The 18,958-nt window shown below is 40.8% G+C and overlaps 1 protein-coding gene across 1 annotated transcript in view; it reads right to left on the bottom strand.

Annotated features, from left to right (window-relative positions):
- Nucleotides 1-18,958, bottom strand: part of dhx36 (DEAH (Asp-Glu-Ala-His) box polypeptide 36) — a 35,285-nt gene that overhangs the window by 5,317 nt on the left and 11,010 nt on the right. The window contains exons 12-23 of the mRNA XM_034700501.1: nt 15,442-15,547; nt 10,941-11,028; nt 9,288-9,343; nt 9,095-9,159; nt 8,361-8,504; nt 7,873-7,990; nt 6,570-6,668; nt 2,607-2,780; nt 2,365-2,451; nt 2,191-2,274; nt 1,933-2,032; nt 1,726-1,816 (exon numbers count right to left, since the gene is read on the bottom strand). Coding sequence (XP_034556392.1) covers nt 1,726-1,816; nt 1,933-2,032; nt 2,191-2,274; nt 2,365-2,451; nt 2,607-2,780; nt 6,570-6,668; nt 7,873-7,990; nt 8,361-8,504; nt 9,095-9,159; nt 9,288-9,343; nt 10,941-11,028; nt 15,442-15,547 — 1,212 coding nt within the window. The remainder of the gene's footprint in view (nt 1-1,725; nt 1,817-1,932; nt 2,033-2,190; nt 2,275-2,364; nt 2,452-2,606; nt 2,781-6,569; nt 6,669-7,872; nt 7,991-8,360; nt 8,505-9,094; nt 9,160-9,287; nt 9,344-10,940; nt 11,029-15,441; nt 15,548-18,958) is intronic.

The raw sequence follows: 18,958 nt of genomic DNA, 5'->3' as shown, positions 1-18,958 counted from the left end.
TGGTTTTTATTTGTCATGGATAAGTGCTAGCGCTAATTAGCATAGCTACATGTTCATAGCTGTAGCTGTGTACCAAGACACACGTCGACACACTGACAAATAAAACAACAAGAAACACTAAATCTGTGACCAATCCTTCAGAAAGGTCCTGCTGCCTTTCTGGTAGAGGTCGGTTTTACTTCCCACGTCTGCAGATTTGAAGATCTAGTGGATGATTTTTATTTATCATAGATAAGTGCTAGCGCTAGTTAGCATAGCCACATAGCTACATGTTCGTAGCTGTGTACCAAGACACACGTCAACATACTGATAAATAAAACAACAAGAAACACTAAATCTGTGACCAATCCTTCAGAAAGGTCCTGCTACATGCGCCTCTCCGTCAGGATCAGATTCTGGATCAGATTCAGAGGGTTGAAGTAACAGCAGCCGTGTATATTCAGCCAACATGTAAACATTAGATCAACGTGCTGGAGAGCCGAGGCACATCCACTTCCTGAGGGGGCGTGGTCAGAGAGAAAACAGAGTGTTCTGAGGAGGACTGAAGAAGATGGCTTTTCAGGCATGCCAAAATCTAATTTCAAAGTGTTTTTTTGAGCATAAACTTTTAAGACATGTTTTGGGGACCTCTTAGACCAATATATATTGATGAAGAAAGCGTGATATGTCACCTTTAAGTCAACTTCATGCGTATATCCCTGGTTACAATGTTGAACTAAGAGATCTACGTCAAAGCTGACTGGCCATCCCTGAGTGCGTGCAGGCATACACATTGGCTACGTCTAATTTATAAATGTCTTCATTTGAGTCAGTTGGTTTGGGCTGTAGCGTGATATTGCAGCCAAATCTGTATAATTGAGTGACTCAGATCAAGTTGTATTGTAATAATTTAGGGGCCAATGTTTCACAAAGAAAAGATGAATGATGAAATCAACTCGGACTCTTGACTGACAGTTAATAAAAGTATGATCTCAAACAATATTGTCTGATTGAATCTCTTTTTAGTTCGTCTCAAAGTAGTTTGAAGATGTTCATGCTCCTTGTCCCATGTTACAGTTTAACTGAGATGAAATCAGGGGAGTAGTTCTACAAACAATGCATCAGGTGCTTTCGGCTTGTTCCTAAAAGACACATTTGTTATTGTGGAGGGAACCAAAAATAAGTTATGAGGCAGTCTTCAAATCATCTCAAACATTATAGCAACACTATGTTTCAAACCCTGCAGCGGTCTGATTTAGCGGCACAACAAACAAAAAAGCGCTTCAATCAAGCAATGAATTACTGGAATGGTCCAGAGCTGTGGTGCAGATGTGAAAACTTACAATTTTCTCAGCATCAGTGCTGTTGAGAATCACATACAGGGGAAATGACCCAGAAAGTTAACTGTGCAACTGAACTAAAAGCTGCGACAAAGAGAAGTGACAGCTGTACTATGAAGGTGTCTGTCTGCCTCCCTGTTGCGTGCGTCTGGCTTTTGCACACAGGTGCCTTTTTCGACAGCTGCCTGAGGGCAATTTTTTTATGAATGCATTGATTTGCGGCGCTTTTTGACAATGTTCCTCACACGGCTACCGCACAGCCTCAGGTAATTGTTGCGAAGGCCATTTTCTGGGTTTTAAGATCAATAAGCATGATTGTGTGATTCATTCTTTATATTGTGCCGTGCGGCTCTTTCCTGTCTGCCGTTGTTCATTGTCCCCTTTTATTTTGAATGTGCAGACTCACCCCGGCCTCTTCTTGCTGGCTGATGGTCTTATCATGGCCACCTTCGGGTACAGACCAGCGACAATCATCGCCTTGATTAACTTCTCATTATCTGACAGAATGAGAGAGAGAAAGGGAAGGAGGGAATATGTTACAACTGCTGCATAGTGAAGTTCCTTTATCAGCTCTAAAAGATGAATTGCAGCATGAAAACTTTGTCACAGTTACCTGAGTTGACATTGGATTTGGGGTCTTTGGGGTCCTTGCTGCTGACAAAGCCTACATTCATTAGATGCTCAGCGAACTGACCCTTCATGTTGTGCAGCATCTGAATGATAAAAGTGAAAATAATTTCTTTAAAGGCTGCTTTTTTCAATCTGGCAAAACAGAATCAATCTGCAAATGCTATTTTGGACCTCCCCTGGTTTTGTTTACAAACCCATGAGTGTCAAGTGCAGCATCGCAGCTATAATTGGCCCAGCTCACCTGGAGTGTATTTGCAGACAAGAAGTTGTCCCAGCAGAATTCCCTCTCATACCTGGCACCACGCCGCTTCGCTTCTTCCCATCCCTGACGGATCAATGGATTATGAATCATTTCAGGTTAAACTCACAAAGCAGAAAGAGCTGAAATTAAAGTGGCAGATGTGGGCCATAATACCTGGAAGGCGTTGACTATAGTGAGGTGGTCACTCTTCGAGTTCCTTGACAGTTGCCTCCTCCTCATGTCTGCCATCTTCTCTTTACCCTGACACAGACAAGTGACATCAAAGAATGTTTCTTTACTTTGCAGTGAAAAAAAAAGACAGTGAGAAAGCAGAGTGCAGCAATATGTTGAAGTGTGGCTGTGTGTCTTTGTCCACAAACTGTAAGCTTTCATGTTCCATGAACTCAGTGCCCTACCAGAGGGATGAAGAAAGGGTCTTTGAAGCTGAGTGAAGCAGCGATGGTGAGTACAGGGTCGAGGCAGCCTTGCAGAGCCCCGAACAGGATGAGTTTGCCTATGTGAGGCTCCACAGGTAGACGAGCCAGGTGGACACCCAGGGCTGTCAGGTTCTCTTCACGGTCCAGGGCGTTCTAACAAACAACAGGTTTTTACTTTAGAACATTGATTAAAACAAAGAGGACAAATCCCCCCCAGATTAAAAGGGACACTGCTTGGTTGCGATGCCAATCTTCATAAAAAACAACAAAAACTTTTAAAAGTTAAAAGTTTCAGCAGGGAAAGTTGTTTTTATTTTTTGTATTTAAGTGGATAATGTAGGAAACTGGGAGAGAGTGGCGGAATGACATGCGGGAAGGGAGTAGCAGGCTTCTGTCCGCCCACCGCCCGCTACATGGGCGCACAACTTAACCATTGGGCCAAGTCCGCGCCCGCAGGGAAAGTTTTAAGAAGACCTTAGGTTAAAGTACACTTCTCTCATTTTAATTTAGTTTTAGCCTTGTTACCATTAAATAATACATTTTCAACTTCTGGTTATAAATACTACATTCTCTCCTGGTCCTCTCTTTCGTGTCTCTTCTCCTTGGAAGAGAATGCTTAAAGAAACCATGCTGAAACTAGTACAGACATAGAAAACGTTGCCAGACAGGAGACAACGTGCAAAAAAAGAAAGTTTCTCCTCCCAAATGGGATTGTCTCCCATATGGCTTATGTACTTTTGTAGCTGGAACATCAGCTTTGTAACTATAGTTAAATAAAGCTAAAATAATCATCCAAGAAAATAATTAATCCATGAGGATGCAGACAAGAAAAGTTAGTGAATCAATTTGGTAGTCTATCAATGGTTTGAGTTTTTCCCTATGTGAAATTTCAGTCAGGTTCCAGTGACTAAGAGGAACAGGTTTTGGAACAAACTCCAGGGTGCTCTCTTTTGAACAGTTGAAATGTCTCTAACTTTAAGGTCTACATGATCACGCCATGAAATCACACTCAGGTTTTTCACTTCCTGGTGAAAGCTTTATGCCAAATTGTGTCCATCCATCCATTCATCCATTCATCCATTATCTTGACCGCTTATCCCATTCGGGGTCACAGGGGGTGGAGCCAATCCCAGCTGACTTCGGGCGGAAGGCAGGGTAAACCCTGGACAGGTTGCCAACCCATCATGGCGCAAACATGGAAAGACAGACAACCATTCACGCACAGACTCACACCTATGGGCAATTTAGAGAGACCAATTAACATGGTGAGCATGTTTCTGGACCATGGGAGGAAGCCAGAGCTACCGGAGAGAACCCACGCATGCACAGGGAGAACATGCAAATTCCACACAGAAAGGTACCTGCCCGACGGGGACTCGCACCAGGAACCTTCTCACTGTGAAGCAACAGCGCTACCCACTGCACCAATGTACACTCCCCAAATTGTGTCATATTTCATATTTAAGGTCTACATGGCGATGACATACAGAGGCATTTTAGGCATGTAGCCATTTAGCATTTAAACAAAGCTATCTTAACTGTGGAAAAATCTTTAGTCTTTCTTCTTTTTCAATCAATCAATCAATTGATCTTTATTTGTATAGCACCAAATCACAACAAACGTTATCTCAAGACGCTTTTACAAACATTGCAGGTTTAGACCGTACTCTATGTTAAATTATAAGCAGAGACTCATCAAGACAGGATAAGACTCTGTATTATCTGATCTTAATCCACCATGAACATTGCACCTCGCAGTATTTAGCTAGTTACAACGGCAATGACAAACTTCCTTTTAACAGGCAGAAACCTCAGGCAGAACCAGACTCATGTTAGACACACATCTGGCGAAACCGAGGCTATGTATGCATTTATCTCAATCCAAAGACTGCCTCAGACTTCTACTTTTTGGACTCCTGGAACCAGTCCTTTCTCACTTTTATCTATAATAATTTACATAATAGTAGGATCTGTTTGGAATGTTTATAGCTGTGTCGATAAACAACGATTATTGCCCTGGCAGCACCCACACGTTTTTAGAGTGCTTCTCATCAACACTTACAGTTGCTAGGTGACACAAGTTGCCAAACAGCACTTCAGCTTCCTTTCCCAGTGACTACTTTGTCTGATCTAAGATGCTTGACATGCTTCATATGTCCTTTACTCCATGGCATTTTACAAAGACAACAAAAAAGCAACTGATACAATTTGTAAGGTAGCATTAGCAGCAACCCCACACCTAACAAGTGTGGTTGGCTTCCCTGTACAGACCTCTGCCTTGCTGTTGAAACAAGTTGATATGAAGAGTCCTGCCCCCTCTTGACATTGAATGATCAGTAAGAGGGAGTGACATGGGTCCTTCAAGCAGGAGTGTTACAAAAGTTTAACAGAGAACGCTGTGAGTGCAGAGAAAAAACAGCTGACGCCAGAGATAAAAATGCTTCAATGTGTCGGTTTTGTAGAGAAAATATTTGCTACCAGTGAACAAAAAGGCGTTAATGGACACAGGCCCTTGTTTAACTAAATTAGCTTTTTTAAGGGTTTGACTGTTATTGAAAAATTATCAGAACAGCTATTTTTTAAAGCTCCAGTAAGGAACTTTTGGTTTGTGTTTATTTAGGCACCCCCTGTGTACAAAGGTGTACACGGTCTCATCACTATCATCTCTCTCTTTCTTAATCTCCTCTATCCCTCTTTCCAACCCCAACTTGGTCGAGGCAGATGGCTGTCTAACATGAGTCTGGTTCTGCTTAAGGCTTCTGCCTGTTAAAAGGATGTTTGTCCTTGCCATTGTAACTTGCTAAATACTGCTAAGTGCTCTACTCATGGTGGATTAAGATGAGATAAGACTGTCCTGTCTGTAATATGGGAATGGATCTTATCCTGTCTTGATGTTGGGTCTTTGTTAATAATTTAACATAGCATATGGTCTCGAACTGCTATGTTTGTAAAAGCATCTTGAGATGTTTGTTGTTATTTGGCCCTTTATAAATAATGATTGATTAATTGACCTTATCTCTTTGCTAATTTTGACCTGAACATGCAAAGGCAGTCATTTTTAACAAAAATTCTCATCCTGCTGTCATTGAACCAAATCCGTCACTCACTGTGAATAGTCGCTTTTGAAAACGTCAAAAAAAAAAGGCTGTTTCCTTAGCATGACATCAACTTTCTGGCCTGATATTATCCCCTTTGCCAACTGTGGCATTAAAAATGACAAAGTTCAAATTTTCAGTTGTACTGCTGATGGTCCCTTCTGCTATTATAGGTAAAAAAGAAGCATCACCATGAATCTCAATGTGTTTCACAACCACTTAAAAACTTCTCACAGTGGCTTTAAGTGAGCAGCAAAAGTTGTCTGATATGTTACAGACCTATAGTTATTGATTACTTGGTCCAAACCAAGCGGCAACCTCCGGTCTCAAAATATAAAGCCCATGTGGAAGTGTTATAAACTGCAATCAATCGAGCGTCCACTTGAGGCTGGCTGCAGAAACACTGAAAACCACATACACACCAATTCAAAAAAGACGATCTTTACAGCATTAATTAACATGTTTACAGCCTGGTACAAAAAACGGTTTGGGTCTATGAAGCTAATTTCTCTATCAGCACACACTGTACGGGGGGTGAATTTTTTAGAACCCGACAGTTCAGAAGATATCAAGATTATGAGTTTTGTCCATTTAAGGACATGACTGACTTGACTGATAGGCGGGAACACTGTAGCTGTTGGTTAGGAGGCTCAAAGCCCGCCTTTTTACCTCACACTAGCTCAACAGAAGTTAGGTTGAGCTCAAGATTTCCAATATGGCTCCCACCAACGATTGGCTCCAAAACAGCGCTCAGGAACAGATGGGTGACGTCATGGATATGTCCATTATTTATACAGTCTATGGTCCAAACCTGCCTAAAAATGAATAGATCTTCACTTTTTCTTACCAAGTCTACAAGGTTCTTGATGGCGAGGTTGACGGCCTTCTCAGTTGGAGGGTCCAGAGCTTTTGCCAGGAAATGAGCGATGGACCCAAGCTTCAATATCTAGACAGCACACATCACATCACAACACATTACTTCAAACATTGATCTGCATCAGCATGTGATATTTTTACATTTTGATCCTCTTTCTTGTTGATTGCAAAGAGTGTATAGATAATGTTGAAGTCTGCAGGAATAAGCTTTATGTGTATGTCTTAGGGATGGAAAACTGGTGGTTGGCAAGCAAAAAAAGACTAGTTTTTGAGTCTTTTGAATGCAGAGCTAACCTTCTAAGCATGCTTCTGTCACTGCTGAGCCCTGAATTCATGTTTTGATAAAACCTGATATTATGATAGTATTCATGTTCACCTCAAATGGAGATTTCTAAACACACAAAACATCTCCCTGTGACACAGTGAAGAGTCTGCCTGACTAAAAGCGTGGCACTGGAGTGTTAGTGCATTAGAGAGTCGGCCCAGGGTTAGCATGTTGTCAGTGTTTCTCTCACTTTAAGGACAGGCTGATGCATTAGTCCTCCTCTCACCCACTAGCTTCAAACATCTCACACGCACGCACGCACGCACACACACACACACACACACACACACACACACACACACACACACACACACACACACACACACACACACACACACACACACACACACACACACACACACACACACACACACTAGTGGAAGACACACTCTCTCAAACGCATATCCAATAAAGCCGGTAGTGAGAACAATCATTTCAAACACTACATCTGAGTGAACTTTGGCTTAATGTTCCATTAGCATGAGTTGAAATACGTCTGAGTGGTGGTTGAGGATTTTAAAAAAGAGACAGCCAAAAAGAGGAAAGGAGATGAAAAACAGTAAGCAAGCCACAGAAGAAAGCGAGTGAGAGAACGAGGCTCAGAAGAGGAGCGATTATGCTGTCGGGAGAGAGAGAGAGAGAGAGAGAGAGAGAGAGAGAGAGAGAGAGAGAGAGAGAGAGAGAGAGAGAGAGAGAGAGAGAGAGAGAGAGAGAGAGAGGGGCATGAGTCAGCTCGGAACGTTCTTTGCTCGCTCTCATTAAGCAGGAGAGGCTGAGATTCAACGCAAGACCAAAAAAAGAGAAAAACAGCAGCACTGTTCCTCGTCCCCTCTCCTGCACTCACAAACCTCATTCACAGCAATTGTGTCCTCATCTCAACTCTTGAGCCAACACTTCACTCTCTCTATCTCTCTCTCTCTCTCTACCTCTTTCTCTGCACATATACAACCTTGATCTGCAGACAGAGCTCCTCCAGCGGCGTCCTCATGATTTCAGGTAATTGATAAGCATCCAGTAGGCTGGCTCTGAGGCTGTTATACAGATGATAGCACTTCCCTGGACACACTCTAGAAGACAATAGAAGCTTGTATTAGTCAAGTGAAGAGAACTTAATCTTAAATCAGTGGGATGAAACTCCACTCGGTTAGAAGCTTGGGCTTATTAGCCTCCACTTTGATGTCAGAGGGGGCTAACAGAAAGTCCCAGATTGGGAGCAACCAGGGAGTGACTGTGCTTTGACTTTCTCACTGTTTACAGATGGGAAGGCAGGAAGGACTGGGCTGATAGGGGAGAATGACAGAGAGCTGATATGACAGATAAAAGGGGAAAACAATCTTCCCATATTAGTATAGCACACCAAGAGGTACTTATATGTGGCTTGCACTCATCTTAAAGCACCCGTGTGTGCACTGTGCAGACGAATAACCGCAAACACACCTTCCCGCACGGCCTTTCCTCTGTTTGGCATTGGCAAGGCTGACCCACTCGGCCGTCATAGTGCTGATGTTGTTGTTGGTGTCGAAGTTGGTCTCCTTAATCTTGCCTCCATCTATCACGTAGACGACGTCATCTATGGTGATGCTGTGAGAGAGAAGAGACAGAGAAATGAAAAAGGACGCCAAATCAGACAAAGAACTCCTCAAAGCAGTCTGTCAAGAATGCTGAGTAAAGACTCTTACACGCACACACAGATACACACACACAGTCATTCAGAAGTAAAAATAATATTTAGCCCTTTGGTAAGTCGGGAGGCTATATTTAGTGCCGTGATGTGACAGGAGGGCAGGCAGCTTCCTAATTTGCTCAGTTTGTCTGTGTGTGTGTGTGTGTGTGTGCAGACGTCTGTGAATGCATTAACAAATTGCCTGTCAGAAGCAAAGCTGGTTCCATCAAAGCCATTATAACAGTATGCATATCAATCCAAGAAGTGTATGCTAATTAGCACCCAACCAATGCTTGTATTAATAACTGGGACACACTTGCACCACAACTGAACACACAAACACACACTCACAGCCCAAATCGTCATCACTTTTTCTTTCCTAGAAACTCACTACAAAGTAAAAGCCAAGAATATAATTTCAAAGGTTGTTTTCTTTTTTTTCTTTTTTTTTTTCTTTACAAAGGCTAGGAAACTGAACCAACACGCCTACGCACACTCACTCACGTACCTGGTCTCAGCTATATTGGTAGCAATCACGATCTTTCTAACTCCTGGAGGAGGCCTTTTGAACACCTGAGATGAGTAAGAGAGAAGGATGAGATTGGACGTTTCTGATATTGAAAGGGGAATAAAAGCGGACAGCGGTCAGAGACGTAGACGGCCAGAGAGACAGACAAAGGGAGAAACGGGAGAATGCTGACCTGCGTCTGATTAACGGTCGGCATGAGAGAGTGCAAAGGGATGATAACGAACCGGTCTGCAACACAACGGGACACAAAAAAAAAAAGTCAAACAAAGCACTGAAAGCCAACATGAGATACCCTTAACTGGTTTGTGAGGCTGCTTGATGACATTTAAAATTAGAATCTTGGAAAAATGTAATTTATACTTACCCTAACCCCTAAAAATATTGAATTTAAAACGACTCCATAACTTCTAATAAAGAGAGAATTCTGAGCCTGAGTCTATGTATGTGTGTAAACCAAGCTGCAACCTCCGGCCTCAAACTATGAAGCCCATGTGGAAGTGTTATGAACTGCAATTCATCAAGAATCTGCTTGAGGCTGGCTGCAGAACCACCAGAAACCACATAGACATGAATGGGAAAAAGACGATCTTTGCAGCATTAATACACATGTTTACAGCTTGGTTCAAAACACAGCTTGGCTCTACGTAGCTAATTTCTCTAATGGCACACACTGTAGGGGGGTGATTTTTTTTCTAACGCAACGGTTCAGAAGATATTAAGAATACAAGTTTTTGCCCAAATAAGGACATGACTGACTTGATCGACAGGCGGAAACACATGGCTGTTGGCTAAGAGGCCCATCTCCTCCCCTTTACGTTATACTCTGCCTGGTTGAGTTATGCATTTCCAATATGGCTGCTGCTGTCGATTGGCTTCAAAACAGTGCTTAGGAACGGATGGGTGACGTCCCGTCACATATTTTATACAGTTTTAGGCTTGCAGCTTTTAAATATTTTCATCACCAAATTAACCCAATCTAAAATATATGGAAGAGGATCAGGGCCACTGGGAGGGCAGGCTAGCAAAAAAATTAAAATGTTTTTCAAAGTCATAATTATGACTTTTTTTTCTCATTATTAAAAAAAATGACAGCTTAAAGAAATGTTTTTTGCTCACCCATCTTTTCAAAATATTTCTTTCTCATTGGCCCTAATTCTCTTCCATAGAAATACCAAAACATTTTCTTGAATCATTTTTTAAGTTCCAGGTCTAAAACACATCAGAGAACACTGGAACTGCCCTTTACAATGTACAAAACCCTGTTTAAAATCAAAGCAAGATTACCATATACATTTCTTAATAGGGGAGGCCATAGAAAACACAATCAGCATATCTGAGTGATGATTTCATATGTATGGGGTAATGTATACTGAGCAGAACGTTATGTGAAATAGAATCCCCTAAGGTTGTCTCACCCTGTCAGGATTCTATCTTGCATATCCACCTACCCACTATACATTATCATGATTATCACCCAGCTACAAAGTAAATACACAAACAAGTTGATGTTAAAGAGGAGTCATGATTCCTTCAAAACACTACCTAGGCCCATATCGTATCGCGGTTTATGGTTTCTTTGAGTCAATTTTCTTTAATCTGGTCGATAGTCTCTTTCACCTAGCTCCTTGTGTGTTTTTAACATCCTTTACTGGTTCATGTGCTTCCTCCTCTCGTCTTCTTTTCTCTCTTTTTCTCCAAATAAGTTGAAAGCAATGTTAAAAATATTTCCCAATGTACTTTACTTTATAAATGTGCCAGACTCCTTTCCACAGATTGATTTGATATGACCTGTGTGATCTGGTTGTCTGTCATTGGTTGTGTGTACCTGATCGGAACATCTGCTGAGCCATTAGCAGGTCATTCAGACTGCTGATGTTGTCCCAGCCAGGCAGGAAGACCAGAATTGCTCCTTCCTGTCAGACAAACAAGACACAACAATGAGCCAGGCTCAAAAGAAAACAGATGAACAAACTGCCAAAAGAAAGAAACGACCATTGGCCGGGGGAGTCTCAGCTACAACTGAGCCAAGAGAGCAGGGTGCTCGTGCCCTCAGAGAAGCTGATGGGAGGCAGCTGGAGACGACTTGTTCTCAGCTTCCAAACTCCACCATGAGCCACACATTGGGGCCTGATATTTCTCGCCAACATCATAATGGCACCAACAGTTTACCACTACAAGAGTGCCTGTGCTTCTCTTTAGCACAGGATAACCCTGATTCTTTCAAAGCTGCAAAATATTGTACCAATTAGCCACCTGGAAAACAGAGACACAAATGCAAGCTGGGAAAACATCTGCAGGATAACGGTCGATTGTGGATTATAGAGCTGGAGGTGTTCCAGTTCGAGTCAATCAGCTGCAAAAACGACAAAACAGTATAATGGTAAAAAAAAAAAAAAAGACAAAAGTGTTAACTGGACAAGGAAATAATATATTAGAGCAAATAAGAAGAGGACACTGAGGTTAATACACTGAGTAAGACCAGACTGAACATCTAATATCTGAATAACTGGCAGTAGTGACCATAGACTGTATAAAAACATGGACGTTACGACAGCCCCTCAAAGTGAAGCCAAAACTTTAATGTTGTGTACACACCAGAAGCAAATACAATTATTCATGTGAGTGAATAACATGTAAAGTCAATGTAAAGATGCGATAAGAAGCAAGTTCTAGTAGGCAATTAACGCAAATCTGGTGTCCCAAATCGGTCGAGTTGTGCGTGTGAATGACACAAATTTGTGAAAGTTAAAAAATCTGACCTTCTTGTTTTTGTTTGCATCGAAACAGGAATGAAAAAGAGCTCGTTCTAAGGAAAATTAGTGAGGAGGTCTGATTATCTGTTAAGTTGTGAAAACCTTTGTCACTTGATTCCAGCTATCAGTTGTACTGGCATAAGATAAGATACTCCTTTATTCGTGCCACAACGGGGAAATTCATGGAGTTACAGCAGCAAACAAAAAGGTGTACAGTACAAGAATTTCAACAAGAATATATATAGAAAAGAAATGCTCATCAAAGATCGTGATAGCAATGCCCAAATTAGGTATTTCTGCGCATGTTTTTCACAGAAATGAGCAAGTGCAGTATGTCAGCTCCTGTCAAAGCGGCATTTGGCTTCACTTTTTTTGCAAAAGGAGGAAAGGGAGGTATATTGTCCAAACAGTCAACTGTTAATGCAGATGCTTTTGATTAGCTAGGTGCTCATTTGAAAGTGTTTTTAGTTGTTCACAGATTAGCTTAGGTTTTCTACCAAAACTAATAAGATGTTTCAGTGCCTACTTTTACAGAAAACCAAACACGTTTTCCTAAAAAGCTTTTCTGAATGCATTGCGAGTCAATTTTGTTGAACTATATCAATCAATCAATCAATCAATCAATCAATCAATCAATCAGACTTTTTTTTCATACAATGACATTGTAACACAAGGTGCTGTACATAAAAACAACCTAAAATAGAATAAGTTAAGAAAAAGATCCCACCCCCAGCCCAGACCCCAAAACCACCCCTCAATCCTAAGGTTAAGAACACAATATATGCAACAATAGTAATAAAAACAAAATAAATAAATAAATAAATAAAAAATAAAAAATAAGTTGCCGAAGGAACTGAGGAAATGCTGTCATGATATCGTAATGAGGAAACACTGGAGGTAAAATAAGATGTTAAAACTCAACACAGGAAAATAAAATCACCAAAATAAAATACATTTCTAAGATAATAAAACACTCAAATATTAAACCATTAAAAGAAAATAAGATGCTATACTTAAAATAAATAAATAAGTAAATAAATAAATAAATAGAGTAGAATAAAAGTGACTAAAATTTGAAATAGATAATAAATAAATAAAACTGTTAAGAATAAGTAAGTAGCATTATAGGTAGCATTCAACGATTTTGAATAAATAAACTCCTACATTTGAACAAAGTTTTTTTATTCTTGGATCCAAAAATCTTTACCAAGAATAAGGAAATGTTGTTTTGCTCACCCTTCCTTTCAAAAACAAAAAAAAATCAGTCGCCCTAACCTTCTTCCATAGAAATATCAAAAAAAAAAAAATCTTGACTAATCTATTAATTTCTAGCTCTAATACACATCAGAGAACAGTGGAACTGCCCTTAACAATTCACACAATCCAATTCAAAATCAATGTAAGGTCCCCATGATCAAGATCCAAGAGTAAGTTACTCGAACGTTCTCAGGATTTTGATGGAAATGTTAGCAGTTTTAATACTGAGAGCTGTGATCATGGTAAGTACTTAATCAGTCAGTACCAACTAGATCTCAAGAAGTAGTGACGCCTGGCTCTGGAATCACTATCTACTCAATTAACCAGAAGTAAAAACAAAAGCAACAAGACACCAGGAAAGGTGTTGAGAAATAAGTGACTGATCTTTGAAATGTGAAGGCTGCAAGTTCTGACATAGTGCGTATGACATCAGCGCACAAAAAGAAGTTCAGAGCATCTGCTAAGATAATTCTCATGATAGCACTATGATTTTTATTTTAACCTCTACAGAATTCGCTCAGGTAATTACTATGACTCTAACCTTTGGTAACCTGAGCAGAGTCAAACTAACGATTTGTGGGAGCAAGTCCCTGAAAACACTATTTCATCACATCAAAGCCCTAAATTTAAACAAAAATGACTCTCATGATAATAATTAGCTGGTGTAAAATAACCAGCTCTTTAAAAATGACGCTGCTAGCTATTCATTTCCTCTGAGGATTAAAAGGGAGGATGAAGAACAGACACTAAAAGTAGCTCCTGGGCTTTTGAGAACCTCTGCCTTTTAATTAAAGCTAATTATGATTACCAGTCCTTCAACCATTTGCACCCCCATGGGACTGTTAATGTGTGTATTAATATCTGTTTAAGCGTGTAAGTGTGTGTGGGAGAAAAAAAAGAGGACGAGGAGGAGGAGGAGGAGAAGGAGGAGGAGAGATTCAGAGAAACACATGCTTACACCCATGCAGTGTTTGAAAAGGCTCTAAATATTCCAACTAAAGATCAAGAAACAGTGCGGTAAGCTTGGTGCTGTTGGCCTACTATTTAGCAAGTAAACACACCAATCCACCCACATAAACAGACACACACCAACACACAATTGCACCCCAGCAGGCGTTCATTAATGCCTGCATGTCGGCCCCCTAGGTGTCTAATCAGGGAGCCCTGAAGCATAATTAACCAATCATCACAGTGGAAAGTCTGGCAGGCGGCCGTATCCTTGGTTCACGACGCCGTCACACAGAATCAGACGGTCCCCTCTCAGCTTCTTGACAATGCCACGAAGAATCAGCTGGTTGACTGGCTCAGGGTGGCCGTGACTGATAGAGATACGGCTCCTTGGAGGACAGAGTAATTATTCTGTCCGTCTGCGTAAGTCACTCCTCGTTCTGGGCCTCTCTCTTTCTTTGGTTCCTCTCTCATCGTCTACAGCTTCCACGAGCGAGGCAGCAAACGTACAAGTGAGTTACATTTGTTCCATGTGGAAAAATACAGAAGAAGCGAGAGCAAAGGGTCTCCTTCGATTCACATGCTGAATATCCAAGGCTTTTCTCACATTCATTATTCTCTCTTAAGTAGGATGCATTGAAATGTAATGATTGTGAATCTGAATTGTAATGTGCAGCTCTGTTTCCACACGTCGGGTTACAGCTGGTACATGAATTATGCTGCAAATACAAACTCAAAGAGGCCATTTTCTGGAATAGTGGCCATTTTTCAAAACTTTTTCTCTGCACAAACAACTTTTACATTGATACAGTGAGTCAATGTAGGAAAACTGAAAAATAAAACAATCCTAAAACAAAGAAAAAGTTTGATCTGACCGAGCTGGCAGCACAGTGCACATAACTGAAGACTGAATCAAGCCCTAAAATGATGCTGGCATAAAACAAGGAAATGAAACAAGAACTGGAAAAAGAAAAAAGAGATTGGACGTGCGTTGGGAGAGCATCTGTTCGATCAGTCATTAGCACAGAGCCTCTGCCAGGATCTGTGTTACATCCTCTGATCTAATGTCGCTCAGTGTTTGGAAGCCAGCCCTCCTGTTCCTTCCATCTGCTCTACCTTAGACTGTGCTATCCTACTCTACTTTTGTCAGTTCCCACGTCTGTGTCAACTTTTATGTGATCTGAAATCATCTTCAGCCTATGCTCCAAGAAGATTTTCAAGTCCAAGAATGAGATACGTTGTAGTGACAGAAGCACTCGGGACTCCCTGGGATCACATTTGCATCAAAGTTACATTGTACTCCTTTAAAAATCTAATTTAAGACAACAGAAGTTTGTTAGCTGCCCTGAAACCAAACAAAGAACTCACCTCATCATTCAGCACAATGTGGCGAATAAGCGCCAGGATCAGCTCCAAGTCGATCTTTTCATCTTCGTCCAACTTCTCCAGTGCCTGGATGGTGGTGTCAGAGTACCTAGTAACAAAGAGACAACATTTACAGGACAATAAAAGTGTTCCTGACCTTTTCCCTTAAAGTTGCTCTGGCTGTCATACTTGGATTATGACTGCAAGAGGTTGATGTATTTTCAGACTGAAGCATTTTCTCCAGTTGTTGTCTTAAAAATCTTTTGCACAATCTGTATTTGATTTGATCAATTGTCTACACAATCTTGGAATCTATTGGCAATCATTGCTTACTCTTGTCTAAAGTCCCAGGAACAGATGCCAACTAATCAGTAAGTGTAGCCAGTAGCTTACTGCAGAACAACTTCCAGGCAAGACTTCCTTCTCTGTGTAGAATTTACTTTTGCAACATTAATGCTACCATTTTTGGTCTATTACATTCCGGTAGGTAGCATCTATTCCTCTGTTTCAAATAGAAAAGAATAGAATGTACTTTATTAATCCCCGTAGGGAAATTCAGGTTTCTGGCAGATAAATTTATAAAAATCACACAAAGCAGTAAATTCAGGTGTCTGTCAGCTCATCTCCCATTGGCTAGAGAGTTATAAATCCTAATGGCTGTAGGGATGAATGATTTTCTGTATCTCTCAGTCCTGCAGTGCAGAGAGATGAGCTGTCCACTGCTGCTGTTTCTCTGGTCCACAAAGAAGTTGTGAAGTGGATGGTCTGTGTAATTTAGAATGGCCTCTAGCTTCTTCTGTTTGCATTTCTCCACCACAGTCCCCAGTGAGTCCAACCTGGTTCCAATCACAGTGCCAGCTCTTTTCACTAGTTTGTCCAGTCGCCTTGCATCCTTGTGTTTTAGTACTGCTTCCCCAGCAGACTGCAGCATAGAATAACACACTTGTCACCACAGACTGATAAAACATCTGCAGCATCTTTCTGCAGATGTCTAAGGATCTGAGCCTTCTTAAGAAAAACAGGCGGCTCTGCCCCTTCCTGTAGAGTGCATCTGTGTTAAGGGACCAGTCCAATTTGTTGTCCAGGTGTACACCTAGATATTTGTAGGTTGGCCCCACTTCGATGTCCACCCCTCAAATGTTAACTAGCTGATGGCAGAGCCTGGATCTTCAGAAATCTATAGGTCTCAGTTCAACAGTAAACAGTATGTTACACAGGTGCAAACACTCTGGCTTAATTCAGCAGTATGAGCCAGTAAAATAATCCTATTTTTTGTTATTCAATTACAATTTATCTGTCTTAAGTTTGCCGAAATAATGATAAAGATGCATAGAAAGTGGGGCGCCCCACATACAGAGGCTGTAGTCCTCGCCACAGAGGTTGCTGGTTCGACTCCTGGCCGAGTCCGTTTCCTACATGTCTTCCCCCACTCTCTACTCCCCACTTTTCCTGTCTCTCTTCAGCTGTACCATCTAATGAAGGTAGAAATAAAAAAAAGATTTGTAAAAAGTCAAAAAAGAAGAACACTATCAAACTGTTACTTGTTGAACAGAGGCTGTATCAATCACTTCTGATGCATTTTAGGGAGCCAGGAAATCTAAACGCTCATTACCTTTTACAACACATCTGTCACTCAAGTATAAAATTTTGATATAAAACATTCTCTAAGCATTCAGATATCTGCTTATACAGAAAAATAAATAGTTGTCAGATTACGGCTGATAGAAGTAGGGATGTCATTATGGCAGAGTTAGTTTAGCCTGCTTTTGCTCGCCATACAGACTGCTTGTCCTGCCTACACCAAAGCCTCCTGATTCGTGACTGGTCAATACTACTTAAGGCTACAAATGTTCCACAAGCTGAAACCAGAACACTTGACTCCTGAGTACAGAGTCTAATTTTTTTGTTGTAGAGCCTGTAAATGGTGATAATCTTTGCACAGTGAAGATACACAACTTCATCTTATTCTGGATTAAGGTTTTCACTGCTTTCATTGTGGTTGTGGCTGTAACATCTATTCCCAGAATGGTTGACTTTTTCCTCTATGTTTTTAATCTTGCATTAGAGCCAGGAAATGAAGAAAAATTAATACTGACATTAAAGGTGACATATCATGCAAAATTGACTTTTTAATGGTTCTCTACCTGAAATATGTGTCCCTGGCATGTCTACGAACCCCCCGAGAATGAAAAAAATCCATTCTGCCCCTGTTTTGATTTCTACACCTTTCTATAAATGTGTGTGAAACGAGCCGTTTCAGACTTCCGTGTTTTTGTTACGTAATAACAATATCCAGTCTGTCACGGAGTCAGAGCTCGGAGCTTGTTCAGCCCATAGACTGTATAAAATAATACTGAATCCCCCCTCCATTTTTCATTACCTGCACACATGTGTGCTAACAAGGAGCTTAGGAAGGAGGCATGCTAGTTGTAGGCTGTCTTAATAAACACAAAGGTCGGTTTTACTCCCCACGTCTGCAGATTTGAAGATCTAGTGGATGATTTTTATTTGTCATGGAAAAGTGCTAGCGCTAATTAGCATAGCCACATAGCTACATGTTCATAGCTGTAGCTGTAGCTGTGTACCAAGACACACTGACAAATAAAACAACAAGAAACACTAAATCTGTGACCAATCCTTCAGAAAGGTCCTGCTACAGGCGCCTCTCTGTCAGGATCAGATTCTGGATCAGATTCAGAGGGTTGAAGTAACGTGATCTCTGAGCAGCCGTGTATATTCAGCCAACATGTAAACATTAGATCAACGTGCCGGAGAGCCGAGGGCACATGCACTTCCTGAGGGGGCGTGGTCAGAGGGAAAACAGAGTGTTCTGAGGAGGACTGATGAAGAGGGATTTTCAGGCATGCCAAAATCTGATTTCAAAGTGTTTTTTTGAGCATAAACTTTAAAGACATGTTTTGGGGACCTCTTAGACCAATATATATTGATGAAAAAAGCGTGACATGTCACCTTTAAAGTTATATAAACACTTGCCATTTTCCAAATTTGGACTGTGCCTGAGGGTCAAGAGAACGGCAACTCATTGTCGTCTTTGCAATATTTAACAACACAAGAACTGAATTCCAACAATGTTCACCTGAAAAATTCATAGCATCTCAAAATAATTAAAAAAGGTATTTACATGCCGCAGGGCTTTCAGCAAGAACCAAACAAAAGAGAGTTTTCTGTTCATTCATTTTGGAGTATCTGAAGCCAAAGGTGTAACGATTCTTAGTCGATATTCAGCACAAACAAACTCTCAACTTGGATACATGCTGGGTTGAATTTATCAACCTTTATTAAAGTTTTATATTTCAGAATATATTTGGAAAGATAAGAAATATGTTAGTATTGTGTTGAGAGCACACTGCTTCTAGCATTAGAGGAGAAAACAGACAAAGGAATCATCATTTAATATGTATTTTTAAGTTTGCAGGTTCTTTTTAGGGCACACATAAGGCTTGTTAAAATGAGGGAATGCTGTGAGATTCTAGTACCTGGCTGTCAAGCTTTCCAAGGT

Source organism: Notolabrus celidotus, chromosome 14, assembly GCF_009762535.1.
Source record: "Notolabrus celidotus isolate fNotCel1 chromosome 14, fNotCel1.pri, whole genome shotgun sequence".
NCBI lineage: Eukaryota > Metazoa > Chordata > Actinopteri > Labriformes > Labridae > Notolabrus > Notolabrus celidotus.
Note: the sequence above shows the minus strand (reverse complement) of the source record. Positions and strands in the feature narration are given on the sequence as shown.